The sequence below is a fragment of the Hydractinia symbiolongicarpus genome, chromosome 10 (genome assembly GCF_029227915.1).
Source record: "Hydractinia symbiolongicarpus strain clone_291-10 chromosome 10, HSymV2.1, whole genome shotgun sequence".
In the NCBI taxonomy this organism is placed as follows: Eukaryota; Metazoa; Cnidaria; class Hydrozoa; order Anthoathecata; family Hydractiniidae; genus Hydractinia; species Hydractinia symbiolongicarpus.
Window position 1 is genome coordinate 10,805,754 of NC_079884.1, and position 19,766 is coordinate 10,825,519.

General features: G+C 33.7%; 2 protein-coding genes across 2 annotated transcripts; one reads left to right on the forward strand and one right to left on the reverse strand.

Annotated features, from left to right (window-relative positions):
* Positions 1-1,101: 1,101 nt before the first annotated feature.
* On the reverse strand, positions 1,102-5,461 carry LOC130612414 (major facilitator superfamily domain-containing protein 6-like). Its single transcript, XM_057433718.1, has 2 exons — positions 4,803-5,461; positions 1,102-2,754 (listed from the first exon to the last, which is right to left on the reverse strand). The coding sequence occupies exons 1-2, from the start codon at positions 4,839-4,841 to the stop codon at positions 1,339-1,341; spliced, it is 1,455 nt and encodes a 484-aa protein (XP_057289701.1). The 5' UTR covers positions 4,842-5,461; the 3' UTR covers positions 1,102-1,338.
* A 10,102-nt stretch (positions 5,462-15,563) lies between these two features.
* Positions 15,564-18,718, forward strand: LOC130612421 (uncharacterized). The gene is made up of 3 exons (XM_057433726.1): positions 15,564-16,061; positions 16,329-16,673; positions 16,968-18,718. The coding sequence occupies exons 1-3, from the start codon at positions 15,995-15,997 to the stop codon at positions 17,549-17,551; spliced, it is 996 nt and encodes a 331-aa protein (XP_057289709.1). The 5' UTR covers positions 15,564-15,994; the 3' UTR covers positions 17,552-18,718.
* The last annotated feature ends 1,048 nt before the right edge of the window (positions 18,719-19,766 follow it).

Here is a 19,766-nt window from a genome sequence, read left to right on the forward strand (position 1 = left end):
GTGACGGATTGTAGTTAGCTAAGTTATGCACACAGAAATGATGTGATGTCCATGTATTGTTGTTATTGTCACACTCCTGCTAAAATGTTTTTATTTTCCCGTTTAGGACACATTTATAGTATACATATTTTTGGCTCAACTCACTTGTTAATCAGGTTTTTTTATTAGTAACGGTTCTGGCATAAAGCAAACCAAGATAGCTAGCTAGAACTTTCTTTTAGAAGGTGAAGACGCAATAAATATATTGCTCTTTTTACGAACTTTTTTTTATCACGGGTCCTTCTTTTCTGAAGAATTTGATTTAATGTTCTTAGAAGTAAACGCAGTTTTTTAAGGTTATATTAATTGTAGGGCCACCTATGTTTAAAACTGTGTTAGACGAAGGTTTTAACGTGGAAGGCATAACATGCAATATATCTTGTGAAAGCCTCAGTCAATCTGTATTCACGACAGGTTAACTTATTGTGTTTAATCGATCAAGTATCAAAGATCTACTACTATAAGATAGTACTACCCAGTAAATGATACAACATGTGGCCTAAAAAAAATCATATCTAAATGATTTCTTAGCTTTATGTAGAATTAGTTTTCCAAAAATTGTCTATTTTTTTGTATATAAATACAATACATAATTTTCTTTAAAAAAATCATTCACCCTAGAAGTATATGTATTACAAAAGTATACGTATTACAAATTTTTTGTCTAAAAACACCCTGTAACATTTACTTTTAAAAGCTTTATTGGACTTTGTTTTATAGTTCAAATAAATGAGAGTACCCTTTAGTTATACCCGACATAGGACACCAACTTAGCCGATCATACTAATAGCCACCTTAAATATAGTCTTTCCTACCGGCCATAATTTAAAAAAAAAACAAAATTCGAGGGTGCTTATAAGTAAACATACTTTCACCCTGAGTGTTTATATTGCTCTAACTACACTACATTTTGGTGAATGTTTGACGAAATTAGAGAAATTTGTTTCTTCTTAAGAAATATTTGGACTTGCTAAATTCGCGAAAATTAGTTGTCTATAAATTTTCTTTTTCAAACTTTGTCGCAAAGATTGTGTGCCTTCAAATGTACGAGGTGCTTTCAGATGTACGAGGTGCTATAGGTGCGAGGATATATACCGCTATCATGTGTCTTATCTGCAGTTAATTAATTTTTTTGTTAGCTTTATCTTCCTCAACACTTCTTCTATCAATACCGTTTTCACTCACAAAAAAAAAATGCTAAGGGTAAAAAACAACAAGAAATACACGAAAGGTCAAGTAACTTTTAAAACATTTTATTAAAACATTAAAAATATTAATGAAACTTCCATTCAAAATAATTTATAAATCATTATTTCTATTCAGCATTTCCTTCACTGTTAGATCATCACTTCTTGATTGACGTAGAAGAAGACGTTTCAATATGTAGTAATATAATATCGCGACCAAACACCATACAAAACCCACAATACCAGCACCACGGAATAACATGCGTCCACCAAAGGCGTCATAAAGATATCCACCAGCAATACTGCTTATTAGGGATGCCAGAGCAAAATGAAGACTGTTTAGAATGGCAAACATTGTTGTTAACACTTCCTTAGGACTTATTCTCTTTGTTTGTTCAATAGATGCTGCCCAAAATAAAGCAAAATCTAACGCATGCGACAGTTGACACGGTAAAATAAACCATGGATTGCGCACAACAGAGAAGAAGACAAAACGAATACTAATGGAAAACAAACCAATAATAACACAAGGGACGGCCCCTTGAAGCTTTTTTATGATTGGAGATGCAAATGGGAATACTAAAACTTCACTGAAACAAGCGATTGCAATTGATATGCCCATTATTGACTTAGCAGCGTCCATCTCCTTTTCCATGAAGACAAACACGAAACTATCCATTAGGCCACTCATCGATCCCTTTACCAGAACAGTTAAAAGAAACACAAAATTGTCCAACTTGCAGCATATTCTAAATACTGTTTTTATTAAAATTTTCGTTCCTTTTTGTTCTTTGCTCTCATTTTTAAATGTTGCTTTCCGTACAAGACTAACAACAAATGGGATGGATACAATTAAAAATGGTAAAAACACAAAAAATACTGCACTGTATGGGGATAATTTTGAATGTTTAAAATTATCAGCGGCAAGGCCAGTCACCATACCAGCTACTGCATAACCAATGGAACCAAATACTCTTTGTTGCCCAAACGAGATTTTGCTTTTATGTAAACTAACAATTCTTGTCACAACGGAATCGAGAAAGGAAAGAAAAGGTTGTTCACATACCGAACTTGCTGTAAACACAACTAACATTGCAAAAAACAAAGTTCTAGAACTATCACTTTGTAAACAAACTGCTGAAGATGGTGATTTTTCGGAATTCCTCGAATCATTAGAACTGACATTACCGACGATGTAATGATCACATTTATATCTTGCAGCTATCCAGGGAGCCGGAAACAGCGTTGAAGCAATACCAACTAACATTACGAATGTAAACAACAACCTCTTTCCAGTACGATCGATTAATACACCCCAGAGTGGTAAAGAAAGAAACGACGCTAACTGACAGATACCAAAGATCAGTCCAGCTTTACTTGCTGATAAACCAGTTGATATCAAAAAGACGACAATATACGGTTTGTACGAACCAAAGAAGCAGTATGTAAAAAAATAAGCAATCTTTGCAGGAATTAGTTGAAATGTCAAACATTTGTTGGTTGATGAATCCGTCTTTGATGAACTGTTCTAAAAATAAATATTCTATCGTTACTGACGCCGGAGATTAGTATAAGAAAAATTAGAAATATCAACATATAAGGGAAGAAAGAAAACACATTTCTATTTGTCCCAGTGTTTCTATACTCAAATCTCCCAATCTGTGCCATTTAGCTGCTATCACTGCATGTTTTCTAAAAGAAATCCTGGTGCATTTTAGGTTGTTATTTAAGTTTTCGTCTGCTTATATGGTGGTGACAGCAGTTTTTAAGGTACTAGTAAGATTCGCTTACTTTCAGGTGATAGATAGATAGATAGATGTGCATATTTTACATGGCTAGCCTCACAAATATCGAGGGATATACCCTGTCTATTATTTCCAGGAGGGGCCATGGCGTAGATGGAGAGTCCTAGAGTATTTAATGCTCATTTTGAGCTACGCAGACCCAATTAGAGCCCGCGCTCTACTAGACAACTCCCGGCAACATCCAACGGCCCACACAGTGTGCCATCTTCCCAATTTCCCTCACATGGCTTGGGTTAACCCGGGGCTATGGTAACATTCACTCGCCCATGTTGAATCGCCGTCAAGAGGAATCGAACCCCGGTCTCCCGCACAGAGTACGAGAGCTATAACCACTAATCTACGGCGCCACTTTCAGGTGATGCATAGTCTTACTAATATAGATGGCATTGCAGCAATCGCACAAGTACTTGTATACGACACCGGGAAGTACAGACGGAGTTTATTTTAAAATCTAAACAACGAAAGAGTTAATTTATGAAGATATATTTGTCTTTTTTTACATTTAATTATTTTATAGCAATCTCTAATTTAATAATTATTCAAAAATCTCAAATGTAAAGATTTTTTTTTTTTTGAGAAGTAATTATTTTTTAAAAATTGCATTTTTTCGATATCTTTTTGATGAAGATTTGAGTTCAGTAGTGACGCATGTTTAAAATTCTTACCACTTAATTTAGCACAAGTTGTACAAGTAAAAAGCCTTAAAAAAGTGAAGTAAAAAGTAGGTTGCATAAGCTATCCGAAATGAAAGGAAAGAAAAATGGGAAAAATTGCTTGCGCTATACAGATACATACAGTAAAAATTTTACTAGGAAAAAAAATTAGATTCTTGCTGACAAAAATATGCTTTTATGATAACCATAATTAGACCATCTCCCTTATGGTGTTCTCAGCTGGTTTTGTAAATATTTCACCGTTTTTAATTTTTATTATCACATTATGTAGATATGCTTAAATTGACAATAATCGTTTTAAAAGTCGAAAAAATTCATGTAATTAGTTACTAATCCATATTCTTTCTGTTAGATCACACTTGTTACGATTTAATAGCTGTAATACTATTATCTTTCACCATCAATATTAAGCTTTATCAAGTTCTCTTTAAACTAAAACACTAAACCTCCTTGAGTATACTCTTGTTGAGGGACGGAGGAAAAATGTTGTATACTTATCGGCCGTCCTTCTTAAACGAATCTTCTTATAAGCAGAATTTTCATTAAACAGCTTAATTTGTCCCAGTTATCGAGATATTTTTGAGAGACTTCGAGAAAGATCTCAGGGGGGGGGTTCAAACAAATCAAAAGTTTGATTTGTTTGCACAACTTTTTTTAAAAATCATTGCGAAAAGATGAAGTCCACTCAAAAACTAAATTGAACGGATCATAACAGACAATTATGATAACTGGAATTTGATTGGTTAATAAAATTTTCCGTTTAGATCTAAACTGAAAATTGAAATCATTTCAATTTTTCTTGCAAACAGGAACAGAAAATTAAAAAGAGAAAAAAATAATTAGCAGATAGCTAATCAAATTAAACTTCCTTGTTCAAAGTATTTATTTTGTTCCGTTTCGATCCATTTTGCTTTTGAATGTATATTCAAAAAGCTATGTTTTTATAATAATAATACTAAAATTACTCAGTGAGCTTGGGTTTAAGGACAACACATGGTTTCGTAACGACACAAAAACCTTTTTGACAGATGAAGTCAATAAGGTACTGCAAAGATCACAAGCACAAAAATGGAACATAAAGATTTTCATCAACTTACTTTTTCGTCACGTAAATTGGATTCCTCAGCTTTTTCCATGACTGCCAGTTTTTACTCTTTGATGTTGTTAGTCGTTGCTGCTCTCTTTTCACCTGTTTGTCAACACACAGTTTATAAAGTCAAAAACATCAAACTGCAATAACACAAACAAAATATAATAACAAATCACACAAAGAAGGTAATTGAAAACAATTTCTTTAAAAGATGAGGAAAAGAAAATATCGCACAATTTGACAAAGAATTTTGTTAAATAAACTTAGCCAACACGTGGAAAGGCACAGTGGGCACAAGAACGTTTTTTTAACGTTCAAAAGACGTCATTTTGATCGTTCAATTAACGGTCAGATAACGCACTGCTTGCAAATTCAACAACCACTATTTCCAGGACGTTTAAATAACGTTCAAAATATAGCATTCAAATAGCGTCATTCCGTTGTTTCAATTAACGGACAAATAACGTACCGCTTGCAAATTCAACAACCACTATTTCCAGGACGTTTAAATAACGTTCAAAATATAGCGTTCAAATAGCGTCATTCCGTTGGTTCAATTAACGGACAAATAACGTCCCTTTGCACATTCAATAACCACCTCTTTTAGGGCGTTCAAATAACGTTCCATTTGTAACGATTACGTTACCTTATATGGTGATTTAAGAAACGTTTAAACAAAACGTCATTAAGTGAATTTCGCAGGAAAGCAAGTTAAAAAAAAAACAGAATATAAATATATAAATTTATGAAAATTAAAATCGGTGAAATACAAATGACGTTAATTATTATCAAACACATAAAAAGTGTCCATATTACTTAAATATTATTAAATTATAATAACTTTTAATATAATAATAACTTTTTTTGTGTTGCTTTTTCATCCACCTTCTCCACATCGGTCTGGTAAGGACGAAAACTAGAATAAAATAAGGAAACAATTTGTATGACAAAGCCAAGTTATCAAAATCTTAAGAAAAAAATTATTTTGTGCGACAGGCTAAGCATGCAGGTCATTACAACACTGACACAAAAGCCAAGTCATCAGAATTTTAAGAAAAAACTCACTTTGTACCACAGGCTAAGCATCCAGGTCATTACAACACTGACACAAAAGCCAAGTCATCAAAATTTCAAGAAAAAACTCACTTTGTACCACAGGCTAAGCATCCAGGTCATTACAACACTGACACAAAAGCCAAGTCATCAAAATTTCAAGAAAAAACTCACTTTGTACCACAGGCTAAGCATCCAGGTCATTGCAACACTGACATGAAAGCCAAGTCATCAAAAATTCAAGAAAGAAACTCTTTTTATGGTCAATACAACACTGACAAGCCCTAAGACATTTTCAGAAAAAATTAAGAAACAGTTTTATATACATTCACACCTTGGCTAGCTACATAGCTAGCTAGCTACACATCTTATATATAATAAGAAATTGTTTCTTTATTTTGTTGTGATCGTTCCTGCAACGAAATTTTTCTATCCTAAATTATTTATAAAATTACCTTCCCTGTACGTACATTTACATACATAAAATATATACAACTTTCCACCGCTACCTCTTTTTGCCATCATTATTGCCCACTAGATCATGTGCTCACAAAATTAAACCATTCGCGCTCATAGCTCGCAATGGCTGATGGTCTTCAACCTCGTCCCCGGACTCTTTTCCTCTTTTGACTACCAAGACACAAGTAAAAGAGACAGAGTTCTGGAAGCAATCTTGTGAGTGGGACAACGAGACAAGCTGATCGCATTAAAACAATGGGCTACCGCACCACTCGTGTTTTGTTGGATATGCTACTCCTTGGGGGCTAAAATTAGCACTTACTTAACACTAATATGCAAACGACGCTATTGTAATATCGTTATTTTAAAACGTAACTTTTGGTTTCTTCAAAATAATCTTTATAATAACGTTACAAAAGAAATGTTACAAAAACGTCTAATCGTATACCGCTTTTTTAACGTCACACAAATAACGTTAAAAATAAGTCATTTAGTGACGTGCAAAAAACGTTTTTCTCACACCGTTTATTAAACGTTAAATCTATGTTTGTCTTAATAACGTTAGAAAAGAAACGTTACAAAAACGTTTAATCGTATACCGTTTTGATAACGTCACACTAATAACGTTAAAAATACGTCATTCAGAGAGTAACTGCACCGTGTTCCAGTGATTTAAATGAAATTATAATTGCATTATGCTCCGCTGTTCACCAAATCCACGTCCGTGGTCTGTTATACAACGATTTACAACCAGGAAATGTCCTTGTCCGTAATTCATCCACGGTAAATTGATTGATCTGGGAAAGGCTACACTAGTCAGTGATCCAGCAAGATATGATATTGAACCAGGGTCTTCACAGCAAGTTAAATTTAACAGCATCTATTTCTTGCACATGAGTTAAAGAATGTTAAAGTTTCTTACAAGTCGGTTCAATTCATTAGGATACAACGTGGATTTAATCGATGTATAAATAACATGTAAATAGTGTCTATCACAAAATGATATGATGTCTGAAGAACCAAGTAAAAGGCCTTCAATATCATGCTGCATAACCCGTTTTAAAAATATATTTGTAAATCTTTGTATATAGACTCTATATAAGTCACAAGGTTAAGAAATCCACTTGATTAGGTATTGATGTTTTTCTTTTGAAGTCTTAAAATCTGAATGAAAGCGCTGGATGCTGCGTTACAACAATTTTTTTCTGAAGCTCTGAGTATTTGCATCTAAAACTAGAAGTAATTAACAGCTGGCGCAAGGGAAGGTTGCGTTAAAATTGGTTATTGTATTTGTGTTTTTCTAAAGTTGGGACGTGGTTGCTCTAGTGAAACTGTCCAAGCTTGTTGTATCTGGGCGGAAAGAGCTGGCAGACAGACAAAACGCCTCGAGTGTACCTAAAACTAGAAGTAATTCACTAACAGCTGGGGCAGGATGCATAAATTGAATCAAATTGAAAAAATAATAATAGGAATGTTAGGCTGGGTTTAAAATATGCTACGGTTATATAAAATAGCGAGTGTATAATACGTAAAGAGAAAGTTTGACTGCGTAAAATTGTGGACTTTTTCTGCCGAAAATAAACTGAGAAAAATAATAAACGAACCCTGGGTTTAATAAGCTCAACGAAATTATTATGGATACCATAGTATACTGTAAAGATTTACAAATCGGTATTCACGTATACGAAAATCTTGTGCATAACAAAAAAATACGTAACCGTTTTACGCCTATACGAAAATATACGAAAATCGTGCACAGACTTTTCGTATATTTCCGCTTATTCGAGTATAATGAATTTATGACACGCAAATAATATTTACATATCGGAGACATTTTCCGCAGTGACGGTGGACATGCATTAACTACTTAATTGAGCATCGCTCACCAATACTGTTGCAACCTTTACAGGAACTTATTTCACGAAATAAAACACGCATACTGGACGAGTTTTTTTAGTGATATTGAAGGGCTTTGACCTTTTTTTTAATTAAACTAAAGCCATGGCCATTTTGCTCTTTTTGTCATCGCGAAGAGCACTCTATTTAATGTGAGGCAATATACCTGAAGTATTTACTGCTTGGTCGAGAAAAGAATTTCTAACTATTAACTAACTGCCAAATAAATAATCTTTGGTGGATGTTTTAGCTAGCAATATTGCGGTAACAACAACTCCTTTGTTTTTTCAAACAGAAGTTGCGCAAAAAATATAGACTTGTTGCCAGAAAGAGCTGCTTCACTAGCTGTGTTACAGACATACAGACCTACCTGTACTATGCTTCCTACCCACGTAAGTGACATGCTTTATCAATATCTACTGCTTGGTATTATGGAGCTCCACACAGAGAATACAAGTAATGTCTGTCGTATTATATGCTCAACATAAACTAAGTCCAGATACAAAAATACACGTTTATATACAAACACGTGACACACAGTATAAAACACAGACTCACGAACCCCAGTACTAAAAATAGAACATAACACTTGGTCTACCAATAATTTGACAACTTTCACGGGTATATTATCCAGCGAAATGCTTGGGCGATTTTTTAGCTCTGGCTGGGTGACAACATGGTTTATTTGGAAAAAGTACAAAACCGTTCCCATTTTAGTACATTGCAAATTTTTGCATTCAAAAATCGTTTTGAAAAATTGATAAAAATGCATGTTTGGATTTGTGTGCACATCAATACAAATCGCTGTAATTGTTACTTTACTTTTTAGCCTGTTTTTTTTTTTACAAAGAAGTTTACCACGTTAGAAGAAGGTAAAGAATAAATCCAGATAGTTTATTATTTTTATTAAAAAAAAGATCATCAGAGTTTACAAAACACGAAATTTAAATTAGGGTGGTTCAAAAATGTGATTTCTTTTACGTATTATCACATTAATTAAACATTCCTTCCTTTTGCCAACGAAAAATTTATTAAATTTGGTCTTGATAGTTGAAAATACATCTTTAAATATTTGGTGGGTAAATTTCGCAGAAATCTCAATACACACTTTTGTGCTGACAATACAACAAACATTGCAGCCGTGACCAGAATAGCACCAAAACAAATACCAATTTTGGCCTGAAACGTCATTAAGATGATTTCCCAGTACTTAGAGAGTTTGGGTACGAAGTTTAAATCTGTGACGTTGCAATTGACCATTTGGGACAGGGTTAGTTAGTTAGTCAGTTGTACCAATACTATCATTCTCTCAAAGGAACGTGAAATCCCAGGGTCGATTTTTTCTCAAAAAATGCTCCGAAAGAAAAAAACGACGGTTTTAAAGAATTTCCTACGCCTTTGGGCGCGGAAATTCAAATATAGATTTAAATAATTAAATATTGTTTTTAAACTAGGACATTCATTATTGTAACACGGCAATTTTAGTCAAATTTTTTTTTACATCATCCCTGACTTTATTTTGCAATACTAAATATTTAATAAGCGGGATAAATGATTAATAACAAAACGAATATGGCATGAAACTTTTAAGATTGAATATTTTTTACCTATACACCATATAAAAGAAGAAAAAACAGAAATAGAACGACAAGTTTACATCGATTTTTCTATTCTGCTGCTTTATATTGTAGTAAAAACATTCAAAATGCGCCACAAATGACAGGACAATATCGAATCATCCATCTAGGGTTACTCTCACAATCACCACGTCGAGCCCATCCATCACAATCAGTGTGTGAATCCTTACAAGGTCCACAAACGGGGCAGCTGTATCTGCAATCACGTAACCATGGAGCATTGTTACAATCTGCATTTGCAGCACAATCGTTTCTCTTATCGCAACAAGTTGGGTTCCATGGATCACCTTAAGAACAAATAAGTTATTTTCCCATTATCCTATCCTTACGATAAATTCAGTTACAAGTTTTTCAAACAATTGATATCATGCTGATTTTACTTACAATTATGTGCGTGTGCAATATCGAAAGCAAATGACTCCGATGACAAATAACAAAGCAATCTTCATTCTTGTAACTGGTAGCTTGATTCAAGAATTTTTTTATATTATTTTGTATTAAAAATGAAATTCTTAACTTATCATTATATTACTGTTACTAAAATCTAGATCGGTATTATATCGCTATTGCTATTTTTGGCGGGAACATGTAAGCTAATATTTTTGTTTATAAAGAAATCCTGCCGTGTACTAAGCTTTAAACAAAACTATTTTATCTTTTGCCACATTCTCCCGCTATTATTCTAATGTAACTAGTCGTTTCTCGAGAAAAATTCACGTGAACTCATTCTCACGTGTCTACGCGAAGCTATCATTTTTTCTCCAAGATAGACGTTTGCCGAGTTTCATATGTAGACTAGCTGCAATCGTGGACAAAAATATTGAGACTAAGGGTCTTTTTATATGAGAACCGGGAAACTCGTCCATCGAGTTTCCCGGTAGAGCGGGCTAATATCAACTCGGGTTTATATGTAAATTTGTAATTTCCCATCCTGGGTTTATATGAAGAAAAATTAGCGGGAAACTAAAAGTGGCGGGGTGAATATGTAAGCAAATATGGCTTCCAACAACAGAAAAAGAAGATAGCGATAATGTTGATCGCTATTAATTATTTCTCAAATTTTTTGAAAATTACCATCATTTCTGACCAATTTAAATATTATTCATTAACATCTCCCACACGCTTGAAACAGGATTAAAAGTTAATCTTAGATCATTCTCAATTGTAATTTTAGTGAAACCTGGTGTTTTCAACATGTTTCATGGTTTTGTTGTATTTTATTACAAATACACTATGATACAAAAACAAAAATGTCCATTGATATGCATTAATAGTGATAATTATTTGTTCCTCTAAGGTTACATAAACTTTTTCCGTACTTTGCCACCGGGTTTTCTGTTTACATGAACAAATATCCATCCCGTTTGACCGGGATCCCGGTTGACCGAGTTTCCCGGTCTCATATAAAAAGGCCCTAAGGCGTTTTTTCTCATTACCTAAATATGGGCAAAACAGTCAAACAGTTAATGCTCTGCAGCCAATAGGCTGTAAAGTCGCTACTTTGGGACACATGTAGGCCAGGCAGAGAGGGTTAAAAGTTGCTAGTCACATTCTCTAGCACGCCCGCACACCAAAATAATTCACGTCGGGGACCACGAAAGCCCCAAAATTCGTGATTAATGGCATTGCTGACGTCAGCAACAATTAGCATATTTTAAGAAATTCGTATTTACCAAGTCCTAAGTCCACTCTGAACTTTGAAAAGTGAACTTTGGCAAGTAAACTTTGGCAAGTAAACTTTGACAAGTGAACTTTGACAAGTGAACTTTGACAAGTAAACTTTGACAAGTGAACTTTGACAAGTGAACTTTGACAAGTGAACTGTGACAACTGAACTTTGGCAAGTAAACTTTGGCAAGTAAACTTTGACAAGTGAACTTTGACAAGTAAACTTTGACAAGTGAACTTTGGCAAGTGAACTTTGACAAGTGAACTTTGGCAAGTAAACTTTGACAAGTTCAAGATAAGTGAAAATAATATAGTATGAGCCTAAGCAATTACTTGTTGTGGCAAACTTTGAAATTCATTGTCTACGCATATACATCTATAGATATACATCTTTGGCTGATAATCAAATAAAACATTCTGGGGTTACATCAAGGGAAAATGGACCAAGTGCAACCAACTGTCTTAACCCTATTCGGTCCGGGGTTTTTCGAACATACTATGACGGGGGGGGGGGGGGGGGGGCGGATTCCGCCCCCCCTCAATAACTTTTCATAGGATTGTTCAAATTGAATCAAACTTGGCATACTTATAGTACGTCATAAAAGGAACAAAATGGCGGCAATAAATTTTTGCTTGCGTCAGCACATTTTCTGTGACGTCATCACAAGCTTGAAAATTGTTAAAAATACCACTATCTGCTTAAAATATAATTACTTTTGTTCTAGAGCGAATTTTTACATTCTGTTTGAAGTTTCTGAAAGCTAAATAAATTTTTTTTAACATATCTTCCGGTTTTTACATGGATCAAATAAAAAATTGCCAAAAATTGCCCGAAAATCCATTTTTTCCGATTTTTGGGTAAAATCCGACAAAATCGGGAAATCGGATTAGTCACGTGTCAAAATTATTCAAAATGATTCTTCTTGATGAAACAAAGTTGTGTTGCAAGTTTCAAGTTCTAAGGATAATCCTAACAGGAGTTACTATATTTTCCCCATTATAAGGATTTCATAGAGATTTTGGGGGTAGTTTCGAGTAATGGCCAATATCAAAGCCTCTGAAAGGTATGGGACCTAAAAATTTAGCATGCAGGTGTCTAATAGATAAATGTTAAAACTCAGGAAGTATCATAGCCATATCAGATAGCAATCAGGAGTTATTAAAAAAAAACCGTCAGGGGGGGGCGGAATCCGCCCCCCCCGGACCGAATAAGGTTAAGTGGTTAACATAGTGCAACCAACTGTTTTAAGTGGTTAACATAGTGCAACCAGCTGCTTTAAGTGGTTAACATGTTGTAACCAACTGTTTCAATTGGTTAACATAGTGCAACCAACTGTTTTAAGTGGTTAACACAGTGTGACCAATTGCAATCAACTGTTGTAAGTGGTTAACATAATGCAACCAACTGTTTTAAGTGGTTAACACAGTGTGACCAAGTACAATCAACTGTTTTAAGTGGTTAACATAATGCAACCAACTGTTTTAAGTGGTGAACATAATGCAACCATCTGTTTAAGTGGTTACCATAATATAACCAACTGTTTTAAGAGGTGAACATAATGTAACCAAGTGTAACAAACTGTTTTATGGTATCAATTTTGTTTTGTTTATTTGCGCAACCTTTTCTTCATTAATTATTTACTTCCGTTGAATACTACACCCAATTAATATTAAGTAAAACGACAAATAGAATACAATTAATTTAAATCTTAAACAATAACGCTCAATATTTTCCTTGTTGCTTGTTCCTTTCGTAGAAGTATCTTCGATAAAGACATTTTGTGTCGGTAGGATGGCAATTCTAAGTTGTACAGAAACTTTCTTGAATTTCGTCGGAATGGTAACTATATATCGTTGGTATGTTATGTATAATAGCTAATGTAGTATAGACTCAATTATCCTATATAGTTTGTGTTCTAAAAAAAATTAACATGGGGGTATTAAAAAAGAGTTAAAATTAGTAAGCAAAGACAAAGAAATATGGAATATATTACTACTGTAATATATGCGAAATATTGTTGGGGCGGATGTGTGAGTACTAGTGATTTCAGGGAGTAAAAATACATATTTACATATTGATCTTGACGTTTTGGGCACAAGGGAAGAGGAAATATCAAAACTTCAGATTTACGTTTAATAAGATCCCTCCTCAAGTTTTTATCAATTTTATGTACTTTCGTACGTCATAGTAGGACATATGCAAAGTAGCATATCAAGCATGGCGTTTCTTTTGTATGTTACACATGTACTGCGAAACATCCGTGGACGATCGCACCTGGTATAATGTGTATAATCCTTAGTGTAAAATCAGAAGTTCAAAACTTACTCTCTTTATGTGGGAGTACTAATTTTAAGAAAACCTTTAAAGGAGGGGCAAACAGCGCAGGCACGGCCTGCTGATTGAAAATTCATGATGCCAGAGTTAATTTCAAAGACCAGATACGCTGGTCTGGAATGTTCCGTAAAACATCTGTTCAAAGGGAGTTTGTTACAAAATACTATTTTTTCTTGCATACATGGATGTGAGTTATCTTATAGTTCAGTATTTTTGCACATTTGCCAAACTAATGTTTATATTCAGAAACAATATTAGATCTTTCTCTACAGTGACGATGATGACACTGTTTTATTAAAATAATACACTAGTTAAAGATCAAAATAGCAAAAATGCTAGTAGTTGAATAACACGACCAAAATATTTTTATTTTTATTACTGAACTAATTCATGAGTAAATATAACGAAAATAAAGATTTGTAAACAAAGCTAAAACCGTTGAAGGTTCGATTTGTTGTTGTTGAAAGTTTCCGGTCTGCGTATCTATCGAAAATTTTAAAATTGTTTCAGCTGTTTTATATATAACATGAAAAGAGTATAACTGGATCAGGTTTGACACGCCATTATAACGATACTCTTAAATTCGTACGCTGGCTGAATGGATAGCTAAAAACCTTTGTAAAGTTGTATGGTTCTGTAGTTTCGTTTCGGATATATATTATATTCTTTAATTAAAATTTAATGTTTTATTAACTCTAGCTAGCTAGTTAATAATTGTTCTAGCTAGTTAATAATTGTTAAACTCACCCATGCAACCTGGCAACGTCTAGGTGTTTTAGTGTTCAATAAATGGAGGCCACCATTGAAAGCATGTCACGTTATCGTTTTGAATTTCTTGCAAAAGTGAGTCGGTCGTGAGGTAATTGGATTTCCCCATTGAGATTTTCCAACTTACCAACCCAGATTTTTTATTTATATTAGATAAGGTAGCTATCTGCCCGTGAAAGAATCCACTGTACTTATAATTTAATTTATACAACAGATATACGTGTATCAAAAAATAACCAATACAGCAACAAACTTGATGCCAGTTGAAACACACTCCCGCCATTTTGAGAAACATCTCCATCCTTCTAGTTGCCAAAGAAGAACAACAGTATAAAAAATCTATATATAATCCAATAGCATTGTATCTTCTTCACAAAAAACAAACTGTGAATTTGCTGTTCTTGGTTGCAAATTAACTGGTCTTGGTCAATCCTATTCTTACTTAACACAGAAAATCTATTGACCATAAGAGCCTTTACAGCAAGAGCCAAGTTTCTTTTTTAAAATCTTTCACAATTTTCTAATTCCTAATAGCATGGAACAACATTTCAGCATTATGCTTTTTTACTCATCTTTCATAGAAAAAAGAAAGTTAAAAAAAACGCGCGTGTCTCTAACCTCGCTGCCATCTTTGTCGCAGCATTAACTGCCAAACAGAGGTGTGTAAAGTGTTCTAAAAAAGCTTATAATAAGTTTTTTGGTATAATATAATAACAACTATCTAAGCTTATTGAGATTTTTAAAAATGCATTTCCCAACCTCGTTTCCAGCTCTAAAAATAAACCCTGGGGACTAGGATGACTTCTCCTATTATTGGCGTAAGATGTATGTCAAAATCTGGAACTAATCTAGTGAGCAGGCGCCTATATATACAGTGTGATTGAAATTTGAGTGCGTTTGACCAGTTATTTATGGTAGGTTTGGCAAAAGTTTAGCATGTAAAATCAGTCTTTTATTTCCAGCAGCTGAAAAAAAGAAGGTAATTACTGTATTTAATCAAAGCAAATAAATATTTCCGTGTGTTTTAAATTTTCGCAGTTACAAAAGAATATAATTTACTTTACGAATCAGCAAGATTTGAATCATCAGCTTACCGACTTTCCTATTGCTATGACAACAACAAACTTTGAATACATGACATTTTTGAAGAACAGATAAATGTAGACACAGCATAAACAACCTTTCTTTTAATGGCTCATGTATTTGACAACTATTAACTACTGCAAAAAAATCTTGGATCTTAAACGTGGCTTTCAGTTTAACATAGCTCGCACTTTAAAAGACAATGACATATTCTTGTTATTAATAGATTAAATTTTTAAAAATAAATAACCAAAATTGGCTAGATATTAAAAGCTTGGAACAAAGACGTTGTTTTTTAACATGAAAGGAGAGTATTTGTTCATCTTGTTTATCTACGTAGCTGGTGATGATAGTAGAGAGAAACCAGGTAGTGTTATACATGCAAAATATAGAACTGATAAAAAAAATATTGTAAGGATTATTGTCTTTGCTTCTATTCATTTTTGTCTATAGTTGTTTCCACCTTCTCCTCCCAGGGTACTTTTAAATGAGAGATTTTTTCACGACAAGGTTATGTGTGGCGTTTGTGTTGACTTCTCGCATTAAAGACACCCTTGAAAAGTTTTAAATTGATTATTAGTGTTTGTCTTCGTATAATGACTAAAAAATGTACTTTCTAACTCCTGTATCCTAGATTGCGTAGGCTGGATTCACACAAAAGAGAATTGTTATAAAATGTACAAGGATGAGAAATATTTCTTATCCGCTGAAGATATGTGTTTAAGAGAAAATGCACACTTGGTGTCAATTTCAAACGTCGTTGAAAATAATTATATAAGTGAAATTATTAATGGCGCTGAAATATGGATTGGACTTAGAAAAGAAAATTTGAAATTTGTTTGGTTCGATGGATATTCTACATTTCGAAACTGGATGTTTTCCACACCCACAAACAAAGGAATATGTGTGAAGATGATTTCCGGTGGAAGTTGGGTTGATACATCCTGCTATGAAATGCTTCCCTTTGTCTGTAAAAAAAGTAAGTTGGAAATATTTACAACATAATTTTTTAATAACAGTTAAAAATTCGTTCCACTGTATTAGTTATGTTATTCCCCTTCAACTTGCTTTGGGTAAATTATAATTTGGATAAGTTGGACGTTTTGAACAAATCAGAATCTTTTAAATTTACACGATATGCATATTTCTTGCCTCTTACTTCTGACGTGTTATCATTTAAAAAATTATTAAATATAATAATTATGTAGCAGTACTAAGAATTTGCGGCTACGGGTAAAATTGTGGTAACAGTACTGTGGCCATGTTTTTTTAGAGATAAAGTATCCTGTGGATACAGAAAGCATGAATTTAGCTGTGATTATTATAGCTCCATCAATCCTCGTCAGCATAATGTTACTTATCATTATTCCTATGTTTATAAACAGTTACCGACGCGAAGTTATGGTAATGAAAAAGATGCATGATATAGAGATAATTAATGAGGTAATAGCGCGCCGTAACGAAGCAGATCGTACGCTTTTCGCATATGAAAAAGCAATAATCAGGTCCAATAAAGGTAGTCCTGATTGCAGTATTAAAACTAACGGGACATCTGAGGATTCAAATGAGATTATATATGAAGACAATACACAAATTGATGATATTTTGAATTCGTATCATAACATCTTCTATATTCACGACGAAGAGTCAACTACCGAGTTTGGACCAAACTCATTATCGTACAGAGAATGCAACGCTCATGGAATGACTCGAGATTTTAACGGGACGGAAGGAGAAATTAAAACTGTAGTTAGAAACGGTATGATTAAAAATGCCCATCAATATATTTATGATTATCCCGAAAGAAGTTATAAAGCGGAAGTTGTAGAAGATTATGTACAGATATCTATTCTATAAAAATTAGGTTGACTTAAATTTTGGACCTCTTGCCATAATGCTAATGCCGGATTCCCATTGTCGTACAAATTGATAAAGATATTCGCTGATAGCTATCTTCCTAGTTGTCATTATAAATCACAGCTTTAGTCTGTGCACTAATAATAGCCGTATTATGTTCAAAATGGTTGCGCACAGCTTTATGTCGAAACGTAGAGTAATTTAATTGTGTAATACCGATGAATAACGATAACGAAATGCCGATGTGGAAGGTAATTCATGTGGGATACTTCCACTGGTTAACGACTAGTTTATAACTACTATATTATTAAACTTTGCTGATAAAAGCACGAACAAGAATTTAGTCTTTAAGTTTTGAAACCCTCGAGAAAAATTTCTGCAAAAATTCCAAACCTTGTTTTAAGTTTTCTAATTAATGTCTACCTTGCACAGAGTTATTTAACTACCATTGTAAAGCTATTCCTTTGTCCTTTCACTTTATGCAATAACAACGCTCTCCTTTGGTTTTGTTCTCCCTATTGTAACGCGTTTATCATTTAACCTAAAAATAGTCGCACAAAACACATTTTTGGACCAAAAATTTACGTGCATATACCAAGAGGTGTAAAATGTAAACAAAACGCAAAAAATATTGAATTCCCATGTACTTTTAATTTCTTTTCTTTGTTAGAAGCATTTACAAGAATACACCAGCCACGGTAAGTTTAAGCAAATTTAAAAATGGTTTGTTGGCTCCCAGCGAAATTTAAATAAAATTACTTATTATGAGCAAACTATGTTCAAGTTTCAAGGTCGAAAGATTCCTCCCCTTGGTAATAAAGTTTGGAAGGGGCTAGTCCACGACTGCCTGTATTATATTTCCTTCGATTTGCGTAAGACGTTGTTTGGGAAGCATAAGCAACACCCACACATCATAAAACTCGTCTATATTTCCTGCAGAAGCCCTCATCAATTTTTAAAATTTAAAGAGTATACTTTTTGATTGTAGTAAATCTTAGAGACGTACAGGAACTTACAAAGTCATAAAAATACAGACTTTACATCAACATTACTTTTCCTGCAAGAATTGTGTGGGCAAAAATGGTGTTGACAAATGATAACAGAGATTTGTGGTTTAAAGTTTTTTTTGATGACGTCATCAACCTGTTAGTCATGAAGAGAGAAATTGTCCAAACTTTGATGGAGGAATAAAAACACTGATTTCACCACCCTATTGGTAAGTTTTTTTGCCTTGTAGTACTCCCGATACTTATTCTAATGTTCTTTGTTTTTCAGATCAAAACAACCACCATTACCTTTTTCCGAAATCTTGATAGATAGGTTTGATTTTATGTATTAAAATCCAAGAAAAAATCGTTGTAGCAATGCTGAACAGCAACACGTTATAACTAAAACATATAGCAGTTTGTTTTAGAATACCAACTCTTCTTTCCTTGAATTCTGAATCTTTTTATAGTTCAGTACTTTTACACATTTGCCAAACAAGTGGTTTAGTTTAGAAACAATGGAATATCTTTCTCTTCACTGTGATGATCATGTGTCGATGATAAAACACTTGTTTATCAAGAATTATAAACAAAAAAAAAATCGTACATATCAGCGCAGGATCCTGCAATTGTGGTGTACCGTTTGACGTAAGGATTTATTATATAGGCAACGTCCTCTCTATCTGTCAGCATTTTAATAATTCTCAAAATTGGGAGGACAGGAGAGAGTTTAAGAGTTTCTCCCTTAAACAAAGACAGTTGCAATGTTTACATTTACCTAACAGTTTTCCTCCCTTGTTGTATATATTAATAATTAGTCCGTTAGGTTAACCTACAAACCAAGTATCACGTGCCTAAGACATTTTTTCTTCTGTTATTTCTGGCTACCGCGATAGAGGGTTCCCGTGCTATGATATACCGCTTTGAACAAAGCTTTCATAAACGTGTTCCAGTTTTCGTATTCATGATATACAGTCAGCATCGGTTACAATAAGTAAATACGCTGTAAATACAATTCACAAAACAACGTATCGTGTGCATTATGTTTGTCAAGCTTAATGTTTGGTTGATCAATTCAAGTATATGCTAACCGAAAATGGATGCAAGTTTCGGCCAAGAAAACCATAAAACATATGATCTGGTGCAGTTAAATCTACAAATATACTTTAGCTAATCCGAACTAAACAAAACACAAATCAGGAAATGCATGCCCTGATAAGTGCAAAAGC

Coding starts and splice junctions, on each gene's coding strand:
- LOC130612414 (XM_057433718.1), bottom strand. CDS start 4,841: ATGGAAAAAGCTGAGGAATCCAATTTACGTGACGAAAAA. Junction 2,755..4,802: donor CCAATTTACGTGACGAAAAA/GTAAGTTGATGA, acceptor ATTTATTTTTAG/AACAGTTCATCAAAGACGGA.
- LOC130612421 (XM_057433726.1), top strand. CDS start 15,995: ATGAAAGGAGAGTATTTGTTCATCTTGTTTATCTACGTAGCTGGTGAT. Junction 16,062..16,328: donor TGATAGTAGAGAGAAACCAG/GTAGTGTTATAC, acceptor CCTGTATCCTAG/ATTGCGTAGGCTGGATTCAC. Junction 16,674..16,967: donor TCCCTTTGTCTGTAAAAAAA/GTAAGTTGGAAA, acceptor ATGTTTTTTTAG/AGATAAAGTATCCTGTGGAT.